We start from the raw sequence: 19,096 nt of genomic DNA on the forward strand, positions 1-19,096 counted from the left end.
TAATAATATTCAGTCCATGTTTCCTCACTCCTCAAGAACCTCCAGTGTGCATCCACCTCTGCCTCACACAGAAACTCCTTACCATCAGCTTTAAAGCACTCAATCACCTCAGCCCCTCCTACTTCACCCGGCTAATCTCCTACTATACCTGCACACTTTTCCTCCTCTAATGCCAATCTAGTCGTTATACCTGTACCTTGACCTCATCTATCTCACTGCCGACCTCTCCCCACATCCTACCTGTGGCCTATAATCCCTCCCGCTTCAAAACCAACAATGACTCTCCCCCTCTTCGAAGCCTTATTGAAGGCACAGCTCCTCCAAGAGACCTTCCCTCATTTCCTCTTCTCCCACTCCTACGCCCATGCTCCCCCAGCACATATCTGTAATTTATTTATATTAATGTGTTTCTCCCCCTCTAGACCGTAAACTCATTGTGGGCAGGGAATGTATAATAATAATGATGGCATTTGTTAAGCACTTACTATGTGCAAGGCACTGTTCTAAGCACTGGGTTTGTATCTGTTATACTGTTGTGTTACAGTCTCCCAAGCACTTTGTTCAGTGCTGTGCACACAGTAAGCACTCAGATATGATTGACTGATTTTAATTCTGAGTTTTCCTGATTTAATCAAACACCATATGGAGAAAGTTTGAGCCCAAATAAGGTATTACCTTACAAAAACATCAAGTGAAATAGAGAAAAGGAGGGTTAGCACACTGAAGAAAAAATGTTTTTAGCAAAGTTATAGCCAAAATAATTAAAGAACAGAAAGAAGCCTCAAGAAATCTGGAGTTCAAAGTGAAACAAAATGAATCCCAAAATGGTAAAAAAATGTTTTGTATATATTTGTTTATTCCTTGATTGCTTTAACTTTTTCTTTTCAGAACAGATAAGAAACATATGCCTGTTAAAAGATAGAAGCTACTCATTTTTTCAGTAGGCAATGAAAAAACCCTGTGCCACAGAAGAGGGATCTGAAATGTCAAATGGTGACACTACAATGTTAACTGGACTATACTGTGATGTGCGGAAAGGGCAGAGTGGTGGTGGAGATAATGCTATATTAATGTCCTCAGTATTTTTGTAATTAATATGCTTGTGTCAAGTGGGTATGATTTTGGACTCATCTCAAAACGTCAAAACTTTGGGGCACTAAATAACTGAGAAACAACACTCCCAATGAGTTTCATTTCACATGACTAAAAAAAAGTAGCTACATGCAGAGGAAGGCAGATTTTGCCACCCTGGCTGAAATTCAAACACTTTAAAAATATGTTTTAAAAAGGAGATGCACACATGTCCAAGAAAATAAAGCACTTCACGTAAAATTAATCCTATTAAAAAGCCGCTTGGAACGAGAATGTGTTTCAACGACGACCAACGACATTTTTGGCATGAGAAAAATAACACCGAAAAGTAATGCACTCCATAGGATAGGAGCTAAGAGAGCTCCATTTAGTAAGGATTGATGACCCCTGCAACTAAAAGCACAAAACCTAGCTCGAATAATAATAGCTTTCAGTTTCTGTCCAAGAAATCTGGGCACAGCCTCTAAGCTGCACATTTATGGGGTCAGGGAGGAGGCAGGTGGCGGGGAGAGGGAGGGAGTTACTAACGCAGCTTCAAACAGCAAGAAACTGGAACCCAGTAGTAGTGGAGCCTCGGCTAGATGCAGTCACTAGTGTCTACACCAAAAACAGCCACTGTCCGTTCACAGGATGCCAGAATTTGAGGGAGCAAGTCCTTGAAAAGCAGCTCAGAAGTCGAGTGGGAGACAGGAGGAACTGACAGTGGCAGAAAGGAAGGAAAAAAGGGACAGGAAGAGAGAAAAGACAGGATGAAGCAGAAAACAGAGAAGGACAAACAGAAGGGCAGGGGAAGAAGCAGTGTGGCCTAGTGGAGAGAACAGAGGCATTGGAAATAGAAGAACCTGGGTTCTAATCCTGGCTCCGCCACGCTGGGTGACGGTGGGCAAGTGTCACTTCACTTCTCTGTGCCTCATTTACCTCATCTGTAAAATGGGGATTAAGACTGAGAGCCTTATGTGGGGCATGGACTGCGCCTAACTGATTACCTTGTATCTACCCCAGAACTTAGAAGAGTGCCTGGCACATAGTAAGCGCTTACCAAATACCGTTAATAAAATGAAAAAAAGAAGAGAGGTTCCAGGAGAGGGGAACAAAAGGAGGCAGGAAGAGATATTTGAATCAGCTTCAGACGGAGAAAAACTAGCAGAGGAGTGCTTAAGGAGCAGATAAAGGGAGAGAGGGAGAGGAAAGAGAAAAGAAATAAGGAACACAGAGAAACTCAGAAGAAGCAAGTCAAGAAGGGAGGAGAGAGATTATACCAGAAAGGACAAAAGGCTACACAAAACGGCCAAGATGCAAGCACCGGGCCGGGGCACAGAAAGAGTCAGAGAAAAGCTAAAATGCCACTGACGCTCTTCAAAGACCTTTGCTAGTCTATCAGAAATACAGGCACAAGGCTGTTTAACCACTCATTCAAATTTCCAGGTGTTCTACTGTACAAATCGAAGCACAAATCAAAGAACACAGCCCCCCACTTTCTTACCAAACTAATAATTGTTTGTACAAGACCATCTCTACAGGTCCGAAAACCATCACACAAAAGCTACTTGCTCTAATTCAACCCCCAAAATCCTCTTCCCCAAGTCCTAGGAAACCATTAATTTTTATCATTTATCATCATCATCATCACTATTAACTTTTTTTTAGCCTTTTTTATATTGTATGAAGTGGGATGGTCATAAGTTCCAGAGGTTCTAGAATGGACGGAATAATCAGATTACAGTCCCTGCCTCACGGTCTAAGGGGGAGCGAGAACATGTATTTAAAATCCATTTTACAGGTGAGGAAACTGAGGCACAGAGAAGTTAATTGACTTGTCCAGGGTTACACAGCACACAGTATATGCTCAAGAAATACAACTGATTGATGGATTGACATTTCCCTATTGCACTCGTTTTGGTTCCTAACTCTCTGGCTGTTCTTGAAGATACCAGCAATTTCTACAGTGGGTGTGAGTGTCTTTCAAACATCTATCCCACTGATCAGATCTCACACCCTTCCTCTCCACTTTAAAAAACCACTCCCCGCACCCCAATGTATGCTACTGATGCCTATTTTGTTTTGTTGTCTCCCTCGGTATAGACTGTGAGCCCGCTGTTGGGTAGGATTTGTTGCCGAATTGTACTTTCCAAATGCTTAGTACAGCGCTCTGCACACAGTAAGCACTCAGTAAATACAACTGAATGAATGAAATTCCAACTGGGACCACGTAAGACTACAGGAAAGCATACCCCGCAGTACAGCCATTTATGATCCATCAGCATTTTTATGGGCTATATAATGCTATTCGATGGAGTACGCCTGTACATTGAAAGGACAGGTAATATGGTGACTGCTACCAGTCAAAGCAGCAAAGAGAAGTATTTCGGTTTTAGTCTTCTGTAATGATTCAAGGGAAAAAGTCAAATAAGGGGAGTTGGGCAGAAAAATGGCTAAGAAAGCATACAGGCCTGAGAGTCAAAGGACCTGGGTTCTAAACCCAGCTCTGCCGTTTGTCTGCTGGATGACTTTGGACAAAGTCACTTAGATTCTGTGGGCCTTGGTTACCTCATCTGTAAAATGAGGATTAAGAATTTAAGTCCCACCTGGAATCGAGTCTTATAACCTTGAATCTACCCCAGAGTTCAGTACGTCGGGCACATAGTAAGCGCTTAACAAATACCATTCAAAGCAAACCGGGGGACTGGATCATGGGGCTCAATGTCTTCTGCTATAAAGACAAAAAGAATGGAATAGATTTTAAAGATGTTCTGGAGGAAAAGCTGACATTAGACAGAAGAGAGCTCTGGAAGTGGTAAAAAAGCATTTTAAGGTAAATCTTGGAAAATGGGAAATGGTAGTGTCTCCTCTAAATTCGTAAGCTCGCTGTAGCAGGGAACATGTCTACCAACTCTGTTATACTGTATTTTCCCAAGCACTTTGGCACATTGTTCTGCACACAGTAAGCGCTCAATAGAAAAGACACTGACACTGATTGACTATTTCCAAGTTTCGGGAGGAAAGCTTCACTTAGAATTGGGAAGACAACAATCTGGAAAGCAAATAAATCATTACATGTGTGTCAACAAGAGAATATCAAGGAGGGTTATTTAACACATTGAGAGGGGTTGAGGAATGCTCATCCTAGCACAAGTTTAAGAGCTCTAAAGGGCACTGAACCTGGAACATGGGACCAAAAAAGATCAGAAACCCTGACCAAATGCCAGATCCAAGCCATCCACCTCCTCCTTAGTGGGAGTAAACATAATCCCAGTGCTGTGCGATCTTTCCTCACTGCCTGATTTCCTCAAGGTGGAGTTCAAGGACTCGACAGTGGAACAGGATACTACCTGAACGTCAAAATGGTCTGAAGCCCAATTCATTGACAAATCACTTTTTCTTACAATACGGTCATTTAAAAGCAACTTCCTTTATAATTACTAGCTGAACAGGAAATCATCTTCAATGTTTCCTTTACACTTACTTCAGTTGATACTTTCTGTATTCCCTAATTTATTTTAAGATATCCAGGTGCAAGGGAGACTGGCTTAATTATATGTATCGAGTTATGAAAATGAATTTGGTCTCTATTAGTCACCCAATTTTATGCCATCGTTATAATTAAAATATTTACAAAGTTAGGTTGTTTATTATTAATAAAAACAGTAATTAAATTGTTCTGTTATTGCTGCAGCATAGATCAGAAAAGGAAAACTTCAATGTCTTTATTCTAGTCCATAAAACCTCAGGATAAACAATGCTTAGACTCAAACTGGCAGTCTTTTGTTTCCAGGCAAAAGTCTTCAGCTGCAAAATAACTATCACTGGAAATCAGACTGAATCCAAAAGAAAGATTTTCACTGGCCTTATTACTACTCTGTGGTCTTGTAGTAACTATATTATATTGTACACTCCAAGTGTTTATTATGGCGCTGTACACACAGTAAGCACTCAATACAAAAAAATGATTATTACAATAATTAAAGATGGCATTTGGACTTCAGGAAAGCAGGACATTTTTCTCTGCTACTTACATTCTCTGAAGGAGAGGAAGTTTAAAAAGATGTCATAGGAAGGCAAGAGGAAGGGTGGAGAGAAGGGTAATAAAGAAAAGCCAGAAAGAAGGTGAAGAGAAAGAATGAGAAAGGGAATTTTGAGAAAACAGCTAAACTTGATTGTGGAAAAACAGTGTAACTACTAATCTAAATCATCCATACTTCAATCAGTCAACAGTACTTATCAAGCACCCACTGTGTGCACAACACTGTTAAACACTCGGGAAAGAACAACAGACTCAGAGGGCATGATCCTTACCCACAAGATTACAATCTAATTAATTCCCAGTGGATTACTTTCTAGCCACAATGAGGCAGTTAATTTGTTAATGAGAAGCAGCCTGGCTCAGTGGAAAGAGCATGGGCTTTGGAGTCGGAGGTCATGGGTTCAATTCCCAGCTCCGCCAACTGTCAGCTGTGTGACTTTGGGCAAGTCATTTAACTTCTCTGTGCCTCAGCTACCTCATCTGTAAAATGGGAATTAAGACTGACCTTAACCAGATGCAGGGGTCAGCCGTGAATTTTCTGAGTTTCCCACTAGAGTCCGGGGAGGAATTCCAACCTTGGAACCCACTTCCTAAAAGCTCCGTCCCTGAACACCACACCCCCTTAAAGCTCCACCATGAGCTCACCCAAGTACTCGAACTGACGATGGCTCTCTGGCATCCAATCCAGCCGAATATTCTGTCTCGGACGGGGCAACAGGATGCTTAAAGGATCAGAAAATAAATGTCCTTTGTAGGCAGGCTCCTCTCGTTACCCTGGAGACTCAATTCCAGTCCTCTTCTCTTTCCCCACTGCACTCATCTAAACAGGGAGCTCACCAGAGCACTTGGCTCCAACTAGCACATTGCACTTGCTCGCCTCTTGGCTTCATCTCTACTTGGACACCCAACAGTACCTTGACCTTAGAATATTTAAAACTGAATTCATCTTCCCTTCTCTGCTGACTCCGAGCCCTACCTTTTTTTAACCTGTCACCCACACCGCCACCTTCCCTGTGCCACAAGCTTGCAAGAAGGCAATCCATGCCTCCTCTTTTTCCATTTACTCTCCACTCATTCGAAATCCTGCCACGACTTCCTCAACATCTTCTGGCTCTGCCCTTTCCACTCAACACCAATGCCTGGTATACATCTCCCAGATGGATACCTGGGCCTCTCCCCCTTCAATCTAACCACATAATTGTTTTTCTGGAATCCCACCCCTCTCCTCTCCATTAGTCTCCAAAGGGTCCTCATTCCCTCTTGCAAATAACAAAAATTCTCAACTACTGGCATCAAGGCTCTCCTCCAGCTAGCTCCCTCACCTTAACTGTCCTCTATTCTTCCACTACAGTTGAGTTCGTGCCCTTCTCTTCTTCCATCTCCTCACTTTTACTTTTCCTACCTCGAACAGATTAATTGTGTCATTCCCGTCCCGCCCCTTACCTTCATGAGGTGTCTTCCGATTACGCTCTCTTACCTTCCTAGCCAAGCGGTCCTTCCAGCTAACTCAGCATGTTCTAATAACAATAATGGTGGTCTCGGTGATGTGCTTACTATGTGCCAGGCACTGGACTAAGTGCTGGGGATGATACAGGCAAAGAAGATTGGACGCAGTCCCTTGTCCCGCATGGGGTTCGCAGTCTTCACCCCCGTTTTACAGGTGAGGGGATTGAGGCACAGAGAAGTGAAGTGACTCACCCCAGGTCACACAGCAGACAAGTGGCAGAGCTGGGATTAGAAGCTATGACCAGTTGGACTCCCAGGCCTGTGGCCTGGCCACTAGGCCATGCTGATCTGGTAACCCTTAAGATTTTGCTTGCTGTGCTTACTGACATATCCATTTGTAGTTATTATCTACTCTTGTGCTCTCCCAATTACCGTGTGCTTGTCAATAATGAAGACCCAGCGTGCCCTAGAGGAAAGAGCACGGCATTCAGTTCTGGCCCCAGCTCTGCCACATCCCCGCTGTACGACCTGGAATGAATCACTTACCTTCTCTGAGCCTCAGTTTCCTCATGTGCAAAATAGGGATAAAATACTATAGGGACTGGGTCCAGTCCTATCTACTCCACACCTAGCACAGTTCTTGGCACAAAGAAAGCGCCTAATACTATCAATATTGAATTGTTCATTGATGACTATCCCACTTCTCTAGTCAGACATACAACAACATAAAACAATACCAGGACCACACCGTTTGTGAATTATGACATCAGCTGTGATTCATCGGGCCTCTTATCCTCTGGAGAAAAGCTCCTAGTGGGCAGGGAACGTGTCTACCAACTCTGTTGTACTGAACTCTCCAAAGTGCTTACTATAGTGTTCTGCACAGAGTAAACCCTCACACCCCAGCGACTGAATGAATGACACCACCACCATCAGAAACAGCCCAGCGTAAACAAGAGATGAGCCTCGGTCCAGTCCGGCAGACTTTGGGACCGAGAACATTACGAAGGAATTATCCTTTGTGAAGATGGTTTCTGTAGCCCTACTCACTCTCTCTCATCCCTGTCAGTTATCTTCCCACTGGGATGGTGGATGCAACAAGTGAGGAAACAGGCAAGGATGTAGTACCTCTGCAAAGGGCAGTCAGGAATTTTCTAACAAAACCCATTTACAGCCAAAGTGACCGCAGCATAACCCTTGTCTGAGGTTTTATGACTATGGAATGCGGTGCATTTTTACCACCAATCTATCTCCCTCAGGGCTCAGCTGTCCACATCAAACACGAAGCTGAGAAAAACATCTATTACAGAGAGTGTGGGGACAGGGCAGGCCGGCAAATCACTGAGCCCATTTTCACCCAGCAAAATACAGGAAGGCTAAACCTATCAAGAACTGTCACTCCCCGCCTTCTCTTTGCAGTCAATCGGGTATTTACTAAAGACTTTCCCTCCAGAGGACAGCACCACTCGGTGATTTAAAAAAAATAACAATCCTGCCATTTATAATTGAACTCTTACTATCTAAGCCTGGGGTAGCTTCAAGGCTATCAGATCAGACATGGTCCCTGTCCCACAGGGCATTAATAATCTATTTCATCCCCATTTTACACATGAGGAAACTGAGGCTCTGAGAAGGTAAATGATTTGCCCAAGGTCCTACAGAAGAACTCGACTCCCAGGCCCATTCTTCTTTCACTAGGAACGCTGCCTTTGTGAGTTTCCTGAGGCTACTGACAGGCAAAGAAAAATCACAGAGGAAAAGAAAACTCAATATTTCTTAGAAAGATATAGGCTTAAAAGGCATAGATAACTTGCGAGCTCCAGGTAGACTGTGCTGATATATGAGATGACCATGTTCATACACATACACATGTGTTTGTATGCACGTCTGTCAGAGGTGATTTTTGTGACTATGAATTATCTGCATCCTTGACTGTCTGTCCTGGTCCTCCCCTGTGCCATTAGTTTGGAAAACTGAAGCTTTGCTATGACATATCCTCTAAACTCAAATGTCACTTACCGTGACTTCTTTCCCATTCCTACCAAAACCCCATGTTACTAGGGAGACTGATGCCGATCTGGCATCCTTTCCAGAACACAAATAAGATCTGTCTTGCTTTCCCTCAAATCCTTCAAATATTTATTCAATTAGATAGAAGACTGATCAATTTACTGAACTCTTTTGCTATGACATCCCAGAATTTAAAGGCCTTTGATCGAAGACAGAAAATACTACCAAATTAAAACTACAACATGGAGTTGTTCACCTCTAGAAAAACTTTGAACTTCAACCCTCGTTTTCCACTCTTGCAAACTTTCATATTACACCTTTTGAAAAGATCTGACGTGCGTTAGAAAAGATCTTCGGGACACTGAAGTACTTACTCTAAAAGTAAATAATCTCCACCTAAAAAGTAATTCAAGTTTTGATGACCATGGAGCATCTTTTTACAGTTCAAACTGTGTCCTTCCCATTCTCTGCATGATGATAATTACATCAGGGGGATCTAAACTACAGTAAGTGTTGTTGGATAGGGATTGTCTCTATCTGTTGCTGAATTGTACTTTCTAAGTGCTTAGTACAGTGCTCTGCACACAGTAAGCGCTCGATAAATACGATTGAATGTATGAATGAATGTAATGGTGACTTGATATAACATTGGCCTAATCTACTTCCCTAAAAAAAAACACCAGTTGAAGGATAAAGTTTCATTAATGGTCAACAGGTAGAATACTGACTATGACCACAAATTTTAAATTGGAGAACAAGGAAACAGTCACCTATGCAGGTTGATGACAAAATGTGAATACTGAATGTTGTGATAAAAGAAATCTTGCTGCTAGTTTTAACCAATTAGTCATTATGATGATGATGATGATGGCATTTGTTAAGCGCTTACTATGTGCAAAGCACTGTTCTAAGCGATGTGGGGGCATACAAGGTGATCAGGTTGTCCCACATGGGGCTCACAGTCTTAATCCCCATTTTACAGATGAGGTAACTGAGGCTCAGAAAAGTTAAGTGACTTGCCCAAGGTCACACAGCAAACGTGTGGCGGAGCCGGGATTTGAACCCATGACCTCTGACTCCAAAGCCCGGGCTCTTTCCACTGAGCCACGCTGCTTCCATTATGCTGGGTATACCATAATTTTGAGATAGGTAGCAACAGATGGGAGTTACCACGAATTACAAAATTAAAAAGTTTCAACCCCCATCATCATAAACCTAAATTAGCTAACTCCACGGCGAGACCTGCCGCTGGTCGCCCCTCCGCTCCCACCCCAGAAAAAGGAGATTTGGAAAGTGAATACTGTACCTGCCTAAAGGTGGTTAGAAAAAAGAAAATGGAAAGAGGAGGACCTCTAAAGTAACGAGCTGGGGTCGGGGCCGTGAAATGGGGACCCGAAAGCCAAACTCGGGCAGGGGTGGGGAGAGGCGGCAAGGCGGAGGAGTGGCTAGAGCCCGGGCCTGAGAGTCGGAAGGTCATGGGTTCTAATCCCGGCTCTGCCACTTGTCTGCTGGGGGACCTTGGGCAAATCCCTTCACTTCTCTGGGCCTCAGGGACCTCGTCTGGAAATTAGGGATATAAGCCCCATGGGGGACAGGGACTGCGACCAACACTATTTGTCTGTAGCCACCCCTTATATTCATTCAGTCACCCAGTCATATTTATTGAGCACTTACTGTGTGCAGAGCACTGTACTAAGCGCTTGGGAAGTACAAACTGGCAACATACAGAGATGGTCCCTACCCAACAACGGGCTCCCGTCTAGAAGGGGGGCTTAGCGGCAAGAGCCCAGGCTTGGGAGTCAGAGGTTGTGGGTTCTAATCCCGCCTCCGCCACTCGTCTGCTGGGTGACCCTGGGCAAGTCACTTCACTTCTCTGGCCCTCAGTGACCTCATCTGGAAAATGGGGGTGAAGCCTGTGAGCCCCACGGAGGACAACCTGATTACCTTGAATCTACCCCAGTGCTTGGCACATAGCAATAATAATAATAATAATAATGGCATTTATTAAGCGCTTACTATGTGCAAAGCACTGTTCTAAGTGCTGGGGAGGTTACAGAGTGTTTAGGTTGTCCCACGGGGGGGGCTCACAAATACTTGGTAAGCGCTTAACACACACTATCATTATTATTATTATTACAGTGCCCGGCACCCAGGAAACGCTTCCCAAATACCACATTGATTGTTATTAATATTACAGTGGCCGGCACCCAGTAGGCGCTTCACAAATACCCGAATTATTACTATTATTACTCCAGTGGCCAGCCCCCAATAAGCGCCTCACCAATACCCGAATGATTGCTGTGATTATTACGATGACGACGACACATATCTGCTGTGTGACTGCGGGCAAGTCACTTCACTTCTCTGTGCCTCAGTTCCCTCATCTGCCAAATGGGGATGAAGACTGTGAGCCCCATGTGGGACAATCTGATTATAATAATAATAATAATAATGATGGCATTTATTAAGTGCTTACTATGTGCAACATACCGTTCTAAGCGCTGGGGAAGTTACAAGGTGATCAGGTTGTCCCACTGGGGGCTCACAGTCTTAAACCCCATTTTACAGATGAGGGAACTGAGGCACTGAGAAGTGAAGTGACTTACCCAAAGTCACATGGCTGACAATTGGCAGAGCCGGGATTTGAACCCACGACCTCTGACTCCAAAGCCCGGGTTCTTTCCACTGAGACACACTGCTTATCTCGTATTCACTCATTCATTCAATCGTATTTATTGAGCGCTTCCTGTGAGCAGAGCACTGTACTAAGCGCTGGGGAAGTACAAGTCGGAAACATACACAGAAGGTCCCTACCCAACAATGGGCTCACAGTCTAGAAGGGGGAGACAGACAACAAAACAAAACATGTGGACAGGTGTCAAGTCATCAGAACAAACAGAATTAAAGCTAAATGCACATCATTAACAAAATAAATAGAACAGTAAATATGTACAAGTAAAATAGAGTAATAAATCTGTACAAACATATATACAAGTGCTGTGGGGAGGGGAAGGAGGTAGGGTGGGGGGGGATGGGGAGGAGGAGAGGAAAAAGGGGGCTCAGTCGTGTATCCCCCCCAGCGCTTAGAACAGTGCTTGGCACATAGCAAGCGCTTAACAAATACCATTATTATTATTATTATTATTATTATATTACCTTGTATCTCCCCCAGCGCTTAGAACAGTGCTTGGCACACAGGAAGTGCTTAACAAATACCATCATCATTATTATTATTATTATTATTACTACACTGTATCTCCCCCAGCAGCTTAGAACAGTGCTTGGCACATAGTAAGTGCTTAACAAATACCATTATTATTACCACCTTGTATCTCCCCCAGTGCTTACAACAGTGCTTGGCACATAGTAAGCGCTTAACAAATACCATCATAATTATTATTACTATTATTATTATATTACCTTGTATCTCCCCCCGCACTTAGAACAGTGCTTGGCACATAGTAAGCGCTTAACAAATACCATCATTATTATTATTATTACCTTGTATCTCCCCCAGCAGCTTAGAACAGTGCTTGGCACACAGTAAGTGCTTAACAAATACCATTATTATTACCACCTTGTATCTCCCCCAGCGCTTAGAACAGTGCTTGGCACATAGAAGGCGCTTAACAAATACCATCATTATTATTATTATTACGATTACCTTGTATCTCCCCAGAGTTTAGAACAGTGCTTGGCACATAGTAAGCACTTAAACACCATCGTTATTATTATTATCATTACCTTGTATCTCCCCCAGTGCTTAGAAAAGTGCTTGTCACATAGTAAGCACTTAAACACCATCATTATTACTATCATTATTACCTCGTATCTCCCCCAGCGCTTAGAACAGTGCTTGGCACATAGAAGGCGCTTAACAAATACCATTGCTATCATTATTATGCTACCCTGTATCTCCCCTGTGCTTAGAACAGTGCTTAGCACATAGTAAGCGCTTAACAAACACCATCATTATCATTATTACTATTACCTTGTATCTCCCCCAGTGCTTAGAACAGTGCTTGGCACATAGTAAGCGCTTAACACCACCATTATTACTATTATTATTACCTTGTATTTCCCCCAGTGCTTAGAACAGTGCTTGGCACATAGAAGGCGCTTAACAAATACCATCACCATTATTATGATGATGATTACCTTGTATCTCCCCAGCGTTTAGAACAGCGCTTGGCACATAGAAGGTGCTTAACAAATACTATCGCTATTATGATGATGATGATTAGCTTGTATCTCCCCAGTGTTTAGAACAGTGCTTGGCACATAGGAGGCGCTTAAATACCATCACCATTATTATGATGATTACCTTGTATCTCCCCAGTGCTTAGAACAGTGCTTGGCACATAGTAAGTGCCTAACACTATCACTGTTATTATTCTCTTGTGTCTCCCCCAGCGCTTGGAAAAGTGCTTGGCACATAGTAAGCACTTAACAAATACCATCATTATTATTATTATTATTCCCTTGTATCTCCCCCAGCGCTTAGAACGGTGCTTGGCACATAGAAGGCGCTTAACAAATACCATCACTATTATTATGATGATGATTACCTTGTATCTCCCCAGCGTTTAGAACAGTGCTTGGCACATAGAAGGCGCTTAACAAATACCATCACCATTATTATGACGATGATTACCTTGTATCTCCCCAGCGCTTAGAACAGTGCTTGGCACATAGAAGGTGCTTAACGAGTACCATCGCCATTATTATGACGACTACCTTGTATCTCCCCAGCGCTTAGAACAGTGCTTGGCACATAGAAGGCGCTTAACAAATACCACCACCATTATTATGATGATGATGACTACCCTGTAGCTCCCCAGCGTTTAGAACAGTGCTTGGCACATAGAAGGCGCTTAACAAATACCATCACTATCATTACTATGATGATCACCTTGTACCTCCCCAGCGTTTAGAACAGTGCTTGGCACATAGAAGGCGCTTAACAGATACCATCACTATTATGATGATGATTACCTTGTATCTCCCCAACGCTTAGAATAGTGCTTGGCACATAGAAGGCGCTTAACAAATACCATTACCATTATTATGACGATGATTACCTTGTATCTCCCCAGTGCTTGGAACAGTGCTTGGCACATAGAAGGTGCTTAACAAGTACCATCACCATTATTATGATGATGACTACCTTGTATCTCCCCAGCGCTTAGAACAGTGCTTGGCACATAGAAGGCGCTTAGCAAATACCATCGCCATTATTATGACGACTACCTTGTATCTATCCCGCGCTTAGAACAGTGCTTGGCACATAGTAAGCGCTTAATCAATCGTATTTATTGAGCGCTTACTGTGTGCAGAGCACTGTCCTAAGCGCTTGGGAAGTACAAGATGGCAACATATAGACACGGTCCCTACCCAACAGTGGGCTCACAGTCTTAAAAGGAGAGACAGAGAACAAAACCAGACTAACAAAATAAATAAAATAAATATGTACAAGTAAAATAAATAAATAGGGTAATAAATATGTACAGACATATCAATCAATCAATCGTATTTATTGAGCGCTTACTGTGTGCAGAGCACCGTCCTAGGCACTTGGGAAATCCAAGTCGGCAACACATAGAGACGGTCCCTACCCAACAGTGGGCTAACAGTATAAAAGGGGGAGACAGAGAACAAAACCAAACAGACTAACAAAATAAAATAAATAGAATAGATATGTACAAGTAAAATAAATAAATAGGGTAGTAAATATGTACAGACACATCAATCAATCGTATTTATTGAGAGCTTACTGTGTGCACAGCACTGTACTAGGCGCTTGGGAAGTCCAAGTCGGCAACACATAGAGACGGTCCCTACCCAACGGTGGGCTCACAGTCTAAAAGGGGGAGACAGAGAACAAAACCAGACTAACAAAATAAAATAAGTAGAATAGATATGTGCAAGTAAAATAAATAAATACATAGAGTAATAAATATGTACAGACATATCAATCAATCGTATTTATTGAGCGCTTACTGTGTGCAGAGCACTGTACTAAGCACTTGGGAAGCACACGTTGGCAACATATAGAGACGGTCCCTACCCAACAGTGGGCTCACAGTCTAAAAGGGGGAGACGGAGAACAAAACAAAATAGAATAGATATGTACAAGTAAAATAAATAAATAGGGTAATAAATATGTACAGACATAACAATCAATCGTATTTATTGAGCGCTTACTGTGTGCAGAGCACTGTACTAAGCGCTTGGGAAGTACACATAGAGACGGCCCCTACCCAACAGCGGGCTCGCGTGGGACAACCTGATCACCTTGGAACCTCCCCAGCGCTTAGAACAGTGCTTGGCATGTAGTAAGCGCTTAATAAATACCATTATTATTATTATTACATATTCTATTTACTTATATTCTATTTATATTCTATTTATTCTTAATAAATACCATTATTATTATTATTTATTCTATTTACTTATATTCTATTTATATTCTACTTATTCTTCTATTTATTCTTAATAAATACCATTATTATTATTATAATATATTCTATTTACTTATATTCTATTTACATTCTATTCTATTTATTCTTAATAAATACCATTACTATTACTATTATTATATACTCTATTTATATTCTATTTACATTCTATTCTATTTATTCTATTTTGTTAATACGTGCGGTCTTGTTCTCTGCCTCCCCCTTCTAGACTGTGAGCCCACTGGTGGGTAGGGCCCGTCTCTCACTTCCCAAGCGCTTAGCACAGCGCTCTGCACACAGTAAGCGCTCAATAAATACGATTGATTGATTGATAGATCCAGGTGCTGTGGGGAAGGGAAGGAGGTAAGTCATCCTCATCATCATCAATCGTATTTATTGAGCGCTTACTGTGTGCAGAGCACTGGACTAAGCGCTTGGGAAGTACACGTTGGCAACATCTAGAGACAGTCCCTACCCAACAGTGGGCTCACAGTCTAAAAGGGGGAGACAGAGAACAAAACCAAACACACTAACAAAATAAAATAAAGAGAATAGATATGTACAGGTAAAGTAAATAAATAAATAAATAAATAGAGTAATAAATAAATATGTATTTATTTTACTTGTATTTACAATACACATTGGCAACATCTAGAGACAGTCCCTACCCAACAGTGGGCTCACAGTCTAAAAGGGGGAGACAGAGAACAAAACCAAACACACTAACAAAATAAAATAAGTAGAATAGATATGTACAGGTAAAATAAATAAATAAATAAATAGAGTAATAAATAGATATGTATTTATTTTACTTGTATTTACAATACACATTGGCAACATATAGAGACAGTCCCTACCCAACAGTGGGCTCACAGTCTAAAAGGGGGAGACAGAGAACAAAACCAAACACACTAACAAAATAAAATAAAGAGAATAGATATGTACAGGTAAAGTAAATAAATAAATAAATAAATAGAGTAATAAATAAATATGTATTTATTTTACTTGTATTTACAATACACATTGGCAACATCTAGAGACAGTCCCTACCCAACAGTGGGCTCACAGTCTAAAAGGGGGAGACAGAGAACAAAACCAAACACACTAACAAAATAAAATAAGGAGAATAGATATGTACAGGTAAAATAAATAAATAAATAAATAAATAGAGTAATAAATAAATATGTATTTATTTTACTTGTATTTACAATACACATTGGCAACATCTAGAGACAGTCCCTACCCAACAGTGGGCTCAGTCTAAAAGGGGGAGACAGAGAACAAAACCAAACACACTAACAAAATAAAATAAAGAGAATAGATATGTACAGGTAAAATAAATAAATAAAGTAATAAATAAATATGTATTTATTTTACTTGTACTTACAATACACATTGGCAACATCTAGAGACAGTCCCTACCCAACAGTGGGCTCACAGTCTAAAAGGGGGAGACAGGGAACAAAACCAAACACACTAACAAAATAAAATAAATAGAATAGATATGTACAGGTAAAGTAAATAAATAAATAAATAGAGTAATAAATAAATATGTATTTATTTTACTTGTATTTACAATACACATTGGCAACATATAGAGACAGTCCCTACCCAACAGTGGGCTCACAGTCTAAAAGGGGGAGACAGAGAACAAAACCAAACACACTAACAAAATAAAATAAAGAGAATAGATATGTACAGGTAAAATAAATAAATAAATAAAGTAATAAATAAATATGTATTTATTTTACTTGTATTTACAATACACATTGGCAACATCTAGAGACAGTCCCTACCCAACAGTGGGCTCACAGTCTAAAAGGGGGAGACAGAGAACAAAACCAAACACACTAACAAAATAAAATAAAGAGAATAGATATGTACAGGTAAAATAAATAAATAAATAAAGTAATAAATAAATATGTATTTATTTTACTTGTATTTACAATGCACATTGGCAACATATAGAGACAGTCCCTACCCAACAGTGGGCTCACAGTCTAAAAGGGGGAGACAGAGAACAAAACCAAACACACTAACAAAATAAAATAAAGAGAATAGATATGTACAGGTAAAGTAAATAAATAAATAAATAAATAGAGTAATAAATAAATATGTATTTATTTTACTTGTATTTACAATACACATTGGCAACATCTAGAGACAGTCCCTACCCAACAGTGGGCTCACAGTCTAAAAGGGGGAGACAGAGAACAAAACCAAACACACTAACAAAATAAAATAAAGAGAATAGATATGTACAGGTAAAATAAATAAATAAATAAAGTAATAAATAAATATGTATTTATTTTACTTGTATTTACAATACACATTGGCAACATCTAGAGACAGTCCCTACCCAACAGTGGGCTCACAGTCTAAAAGGGGGAGACAGAGAACAAAACCAAACACACTAACAAAATAAAATAAAGAGAATAGATATATACAGGTAAAGTAAATAAATAAATAAATAGAGTAATAAATAAATATGTATTTATTTTACTTGTATTTACAATACACATTGGCAACATCTAGAGACAGTCCCTACCCAACAGTGGGCTCACAGTCTAAAAGGGGGAGACAGAGAACAAAACCAAACACACCAACAAAATAAAATAAAGAGAATAGATATGTACAGGTAAAGTAAATAAATAAATAAATAAATAAATAGAGTAATAAATAAATATGTATTTATTTTACTTGTATTTACAATACACATTGGCAACATATAGAGACAGTCCCTACCCAACAGTGGGCTCACAGTCTAAAAGGGGGAGACAGAGAACAAAACCAAACACACTAACAAAATAAAATAAAGAGAATAGATATGTACAGGTAAAATAAATAAATAAATAGAGTAATAAATAAATATGTATTTATTTTACTTGTATTTACAATACACATTGGCAACATCTAGAGACAGTCCCTACCCAACAGTGGGCTCACAGTCTAAAAGGGGTAGACAGAGAACAAAACCAAACACACCAACAAAATAAAATAAAGAGAATAGATATGTACAGGTAAAATAAATAAATAAATAAAGTAATAAATAAATATGTATTTATTTTACTTGTATTTACAATACACATTGGCAAGATATAGAGACAGTCCCTACCCAACAGTGGGCTCACAGTCTAAAAGGGGGAGACAGAGAACAAAACCAAACACACCAACAAAATAAAATAAAGAGAATAGATATGTACAGGTAAAATAAATAAATAAATAAAGTAATAAATAAATATGTATTTATTTTACTTGCATTTACAATGCACATTGGCAACATCTAGAGACAGTCCCTACCCAACAGTGGGCTCACAGTCTAGAAGTCCTTGTTATTATTCTCTTGTGTCTCCCCCAGCGCTTGGCACATCTGGCACCTAGTCAGCGCCTCACAAATACCACCATGACGACGACGACGATGATGATGATGATGAAGAAGAAGAAGAAGCCGGGCCCCCTCAGGAACAGCAGCCCCATCCCCCCCGCCCTGATGTGTCCGAGCAGGAGCCCTGGGACGCCAACGGGGAGGAAAGGAAGGAGAAGAAGGAAAAGAAGGAGAAGAAGAAGGAGGAGGAGTTGAGGGAGAAAGGCGGTCGGCCGTCCCTTACCTTTAGCAGATTAGACGTCGCCATGTTCCCCTCAACTTATCCTCTCGCGAGACGGCGCGAGATTTGGAGCGCGCGGGCGGCCCCCGAGCGGCCGCGCGCCAGACGGTTCCACGCGGTCCGGCCGCGGCGGGGGGGGGCGCGGTTGGTCCGGCCCTTCTGCCCTCCCCCGCCCGGCGGCTCCTTGCAGGCCCTGGAAGGGGAAGACCCAATAAGTCCCGAGACACTTCACGGGGAAGCCGAGGGCGGACGTCGCGGCCGAGCCGGGGATCCACCGGGCTCCCTCTGCCCCGGCCCCCCCTGCGGGCTGGCCCTGATGGTCGCGCCCGCCGCCGCCGACAAACTTAGCTCCTCGGGGGGGGCCGTTGCTCTGCGCCACGTGACTCCCTGAGGGGGGCGCGCGTGCGCGCTGAGGCGGGCGAGCGAGCGGGCGGGTGGGAGGGGACCGTCTCTTTAAAGGGGCC

The 19,096-nt window shown here is 41.6% G+C and overlaps 1 protein-coding gene across 3 annotated transcripts in view; it reads right to left on the reverse strand.

Annotated features, from left to right (window-relative positions):
* CUL5 (cullin 5) overlaps window positions 1-18,785 on the reverse strand; it is a 52,958-nt gene extending 34,173 nt beyond the window's left edge. For 2 of the 3 annotated variants that reach the window (XR_005455200.1, XM_038761735.1), the window contains exon 1: window positions 18,636-18,784. Coding sequence is in view for 2 of the 3 variants with exons in the window: in XM_038761735.1 (XP_038617663.1) it covers window positions 18,636-18,659 (24 nt within the window). In the remaining variant the exon portion in view is untranslated. Of the gene's footprint in view, window positions 1-18,635 lie in introns of all 3 variants that reach the window. The other variant, XM_038761736.1, reaches the window with a different exon arrangement.
* Between the last annotated feature and the right edge of the window lie 311 nt (window positions 18,786-19,096).

Source organism: Tachyglossus aculeatus, chromosome 20 (genome assembly GCF_015852505.1).
Source record: "Tachyglossus aculeatus isolate mTacAcu1 chromosome 20, mTacAcu1.pri, whole genome shotgun sequence".
NCBI lineage: Eukaryota > Metazoa > Chordata > Mammalia > Monotremata > Tachyglossidae > Tachyglossus > Tachyglossus aculeatus.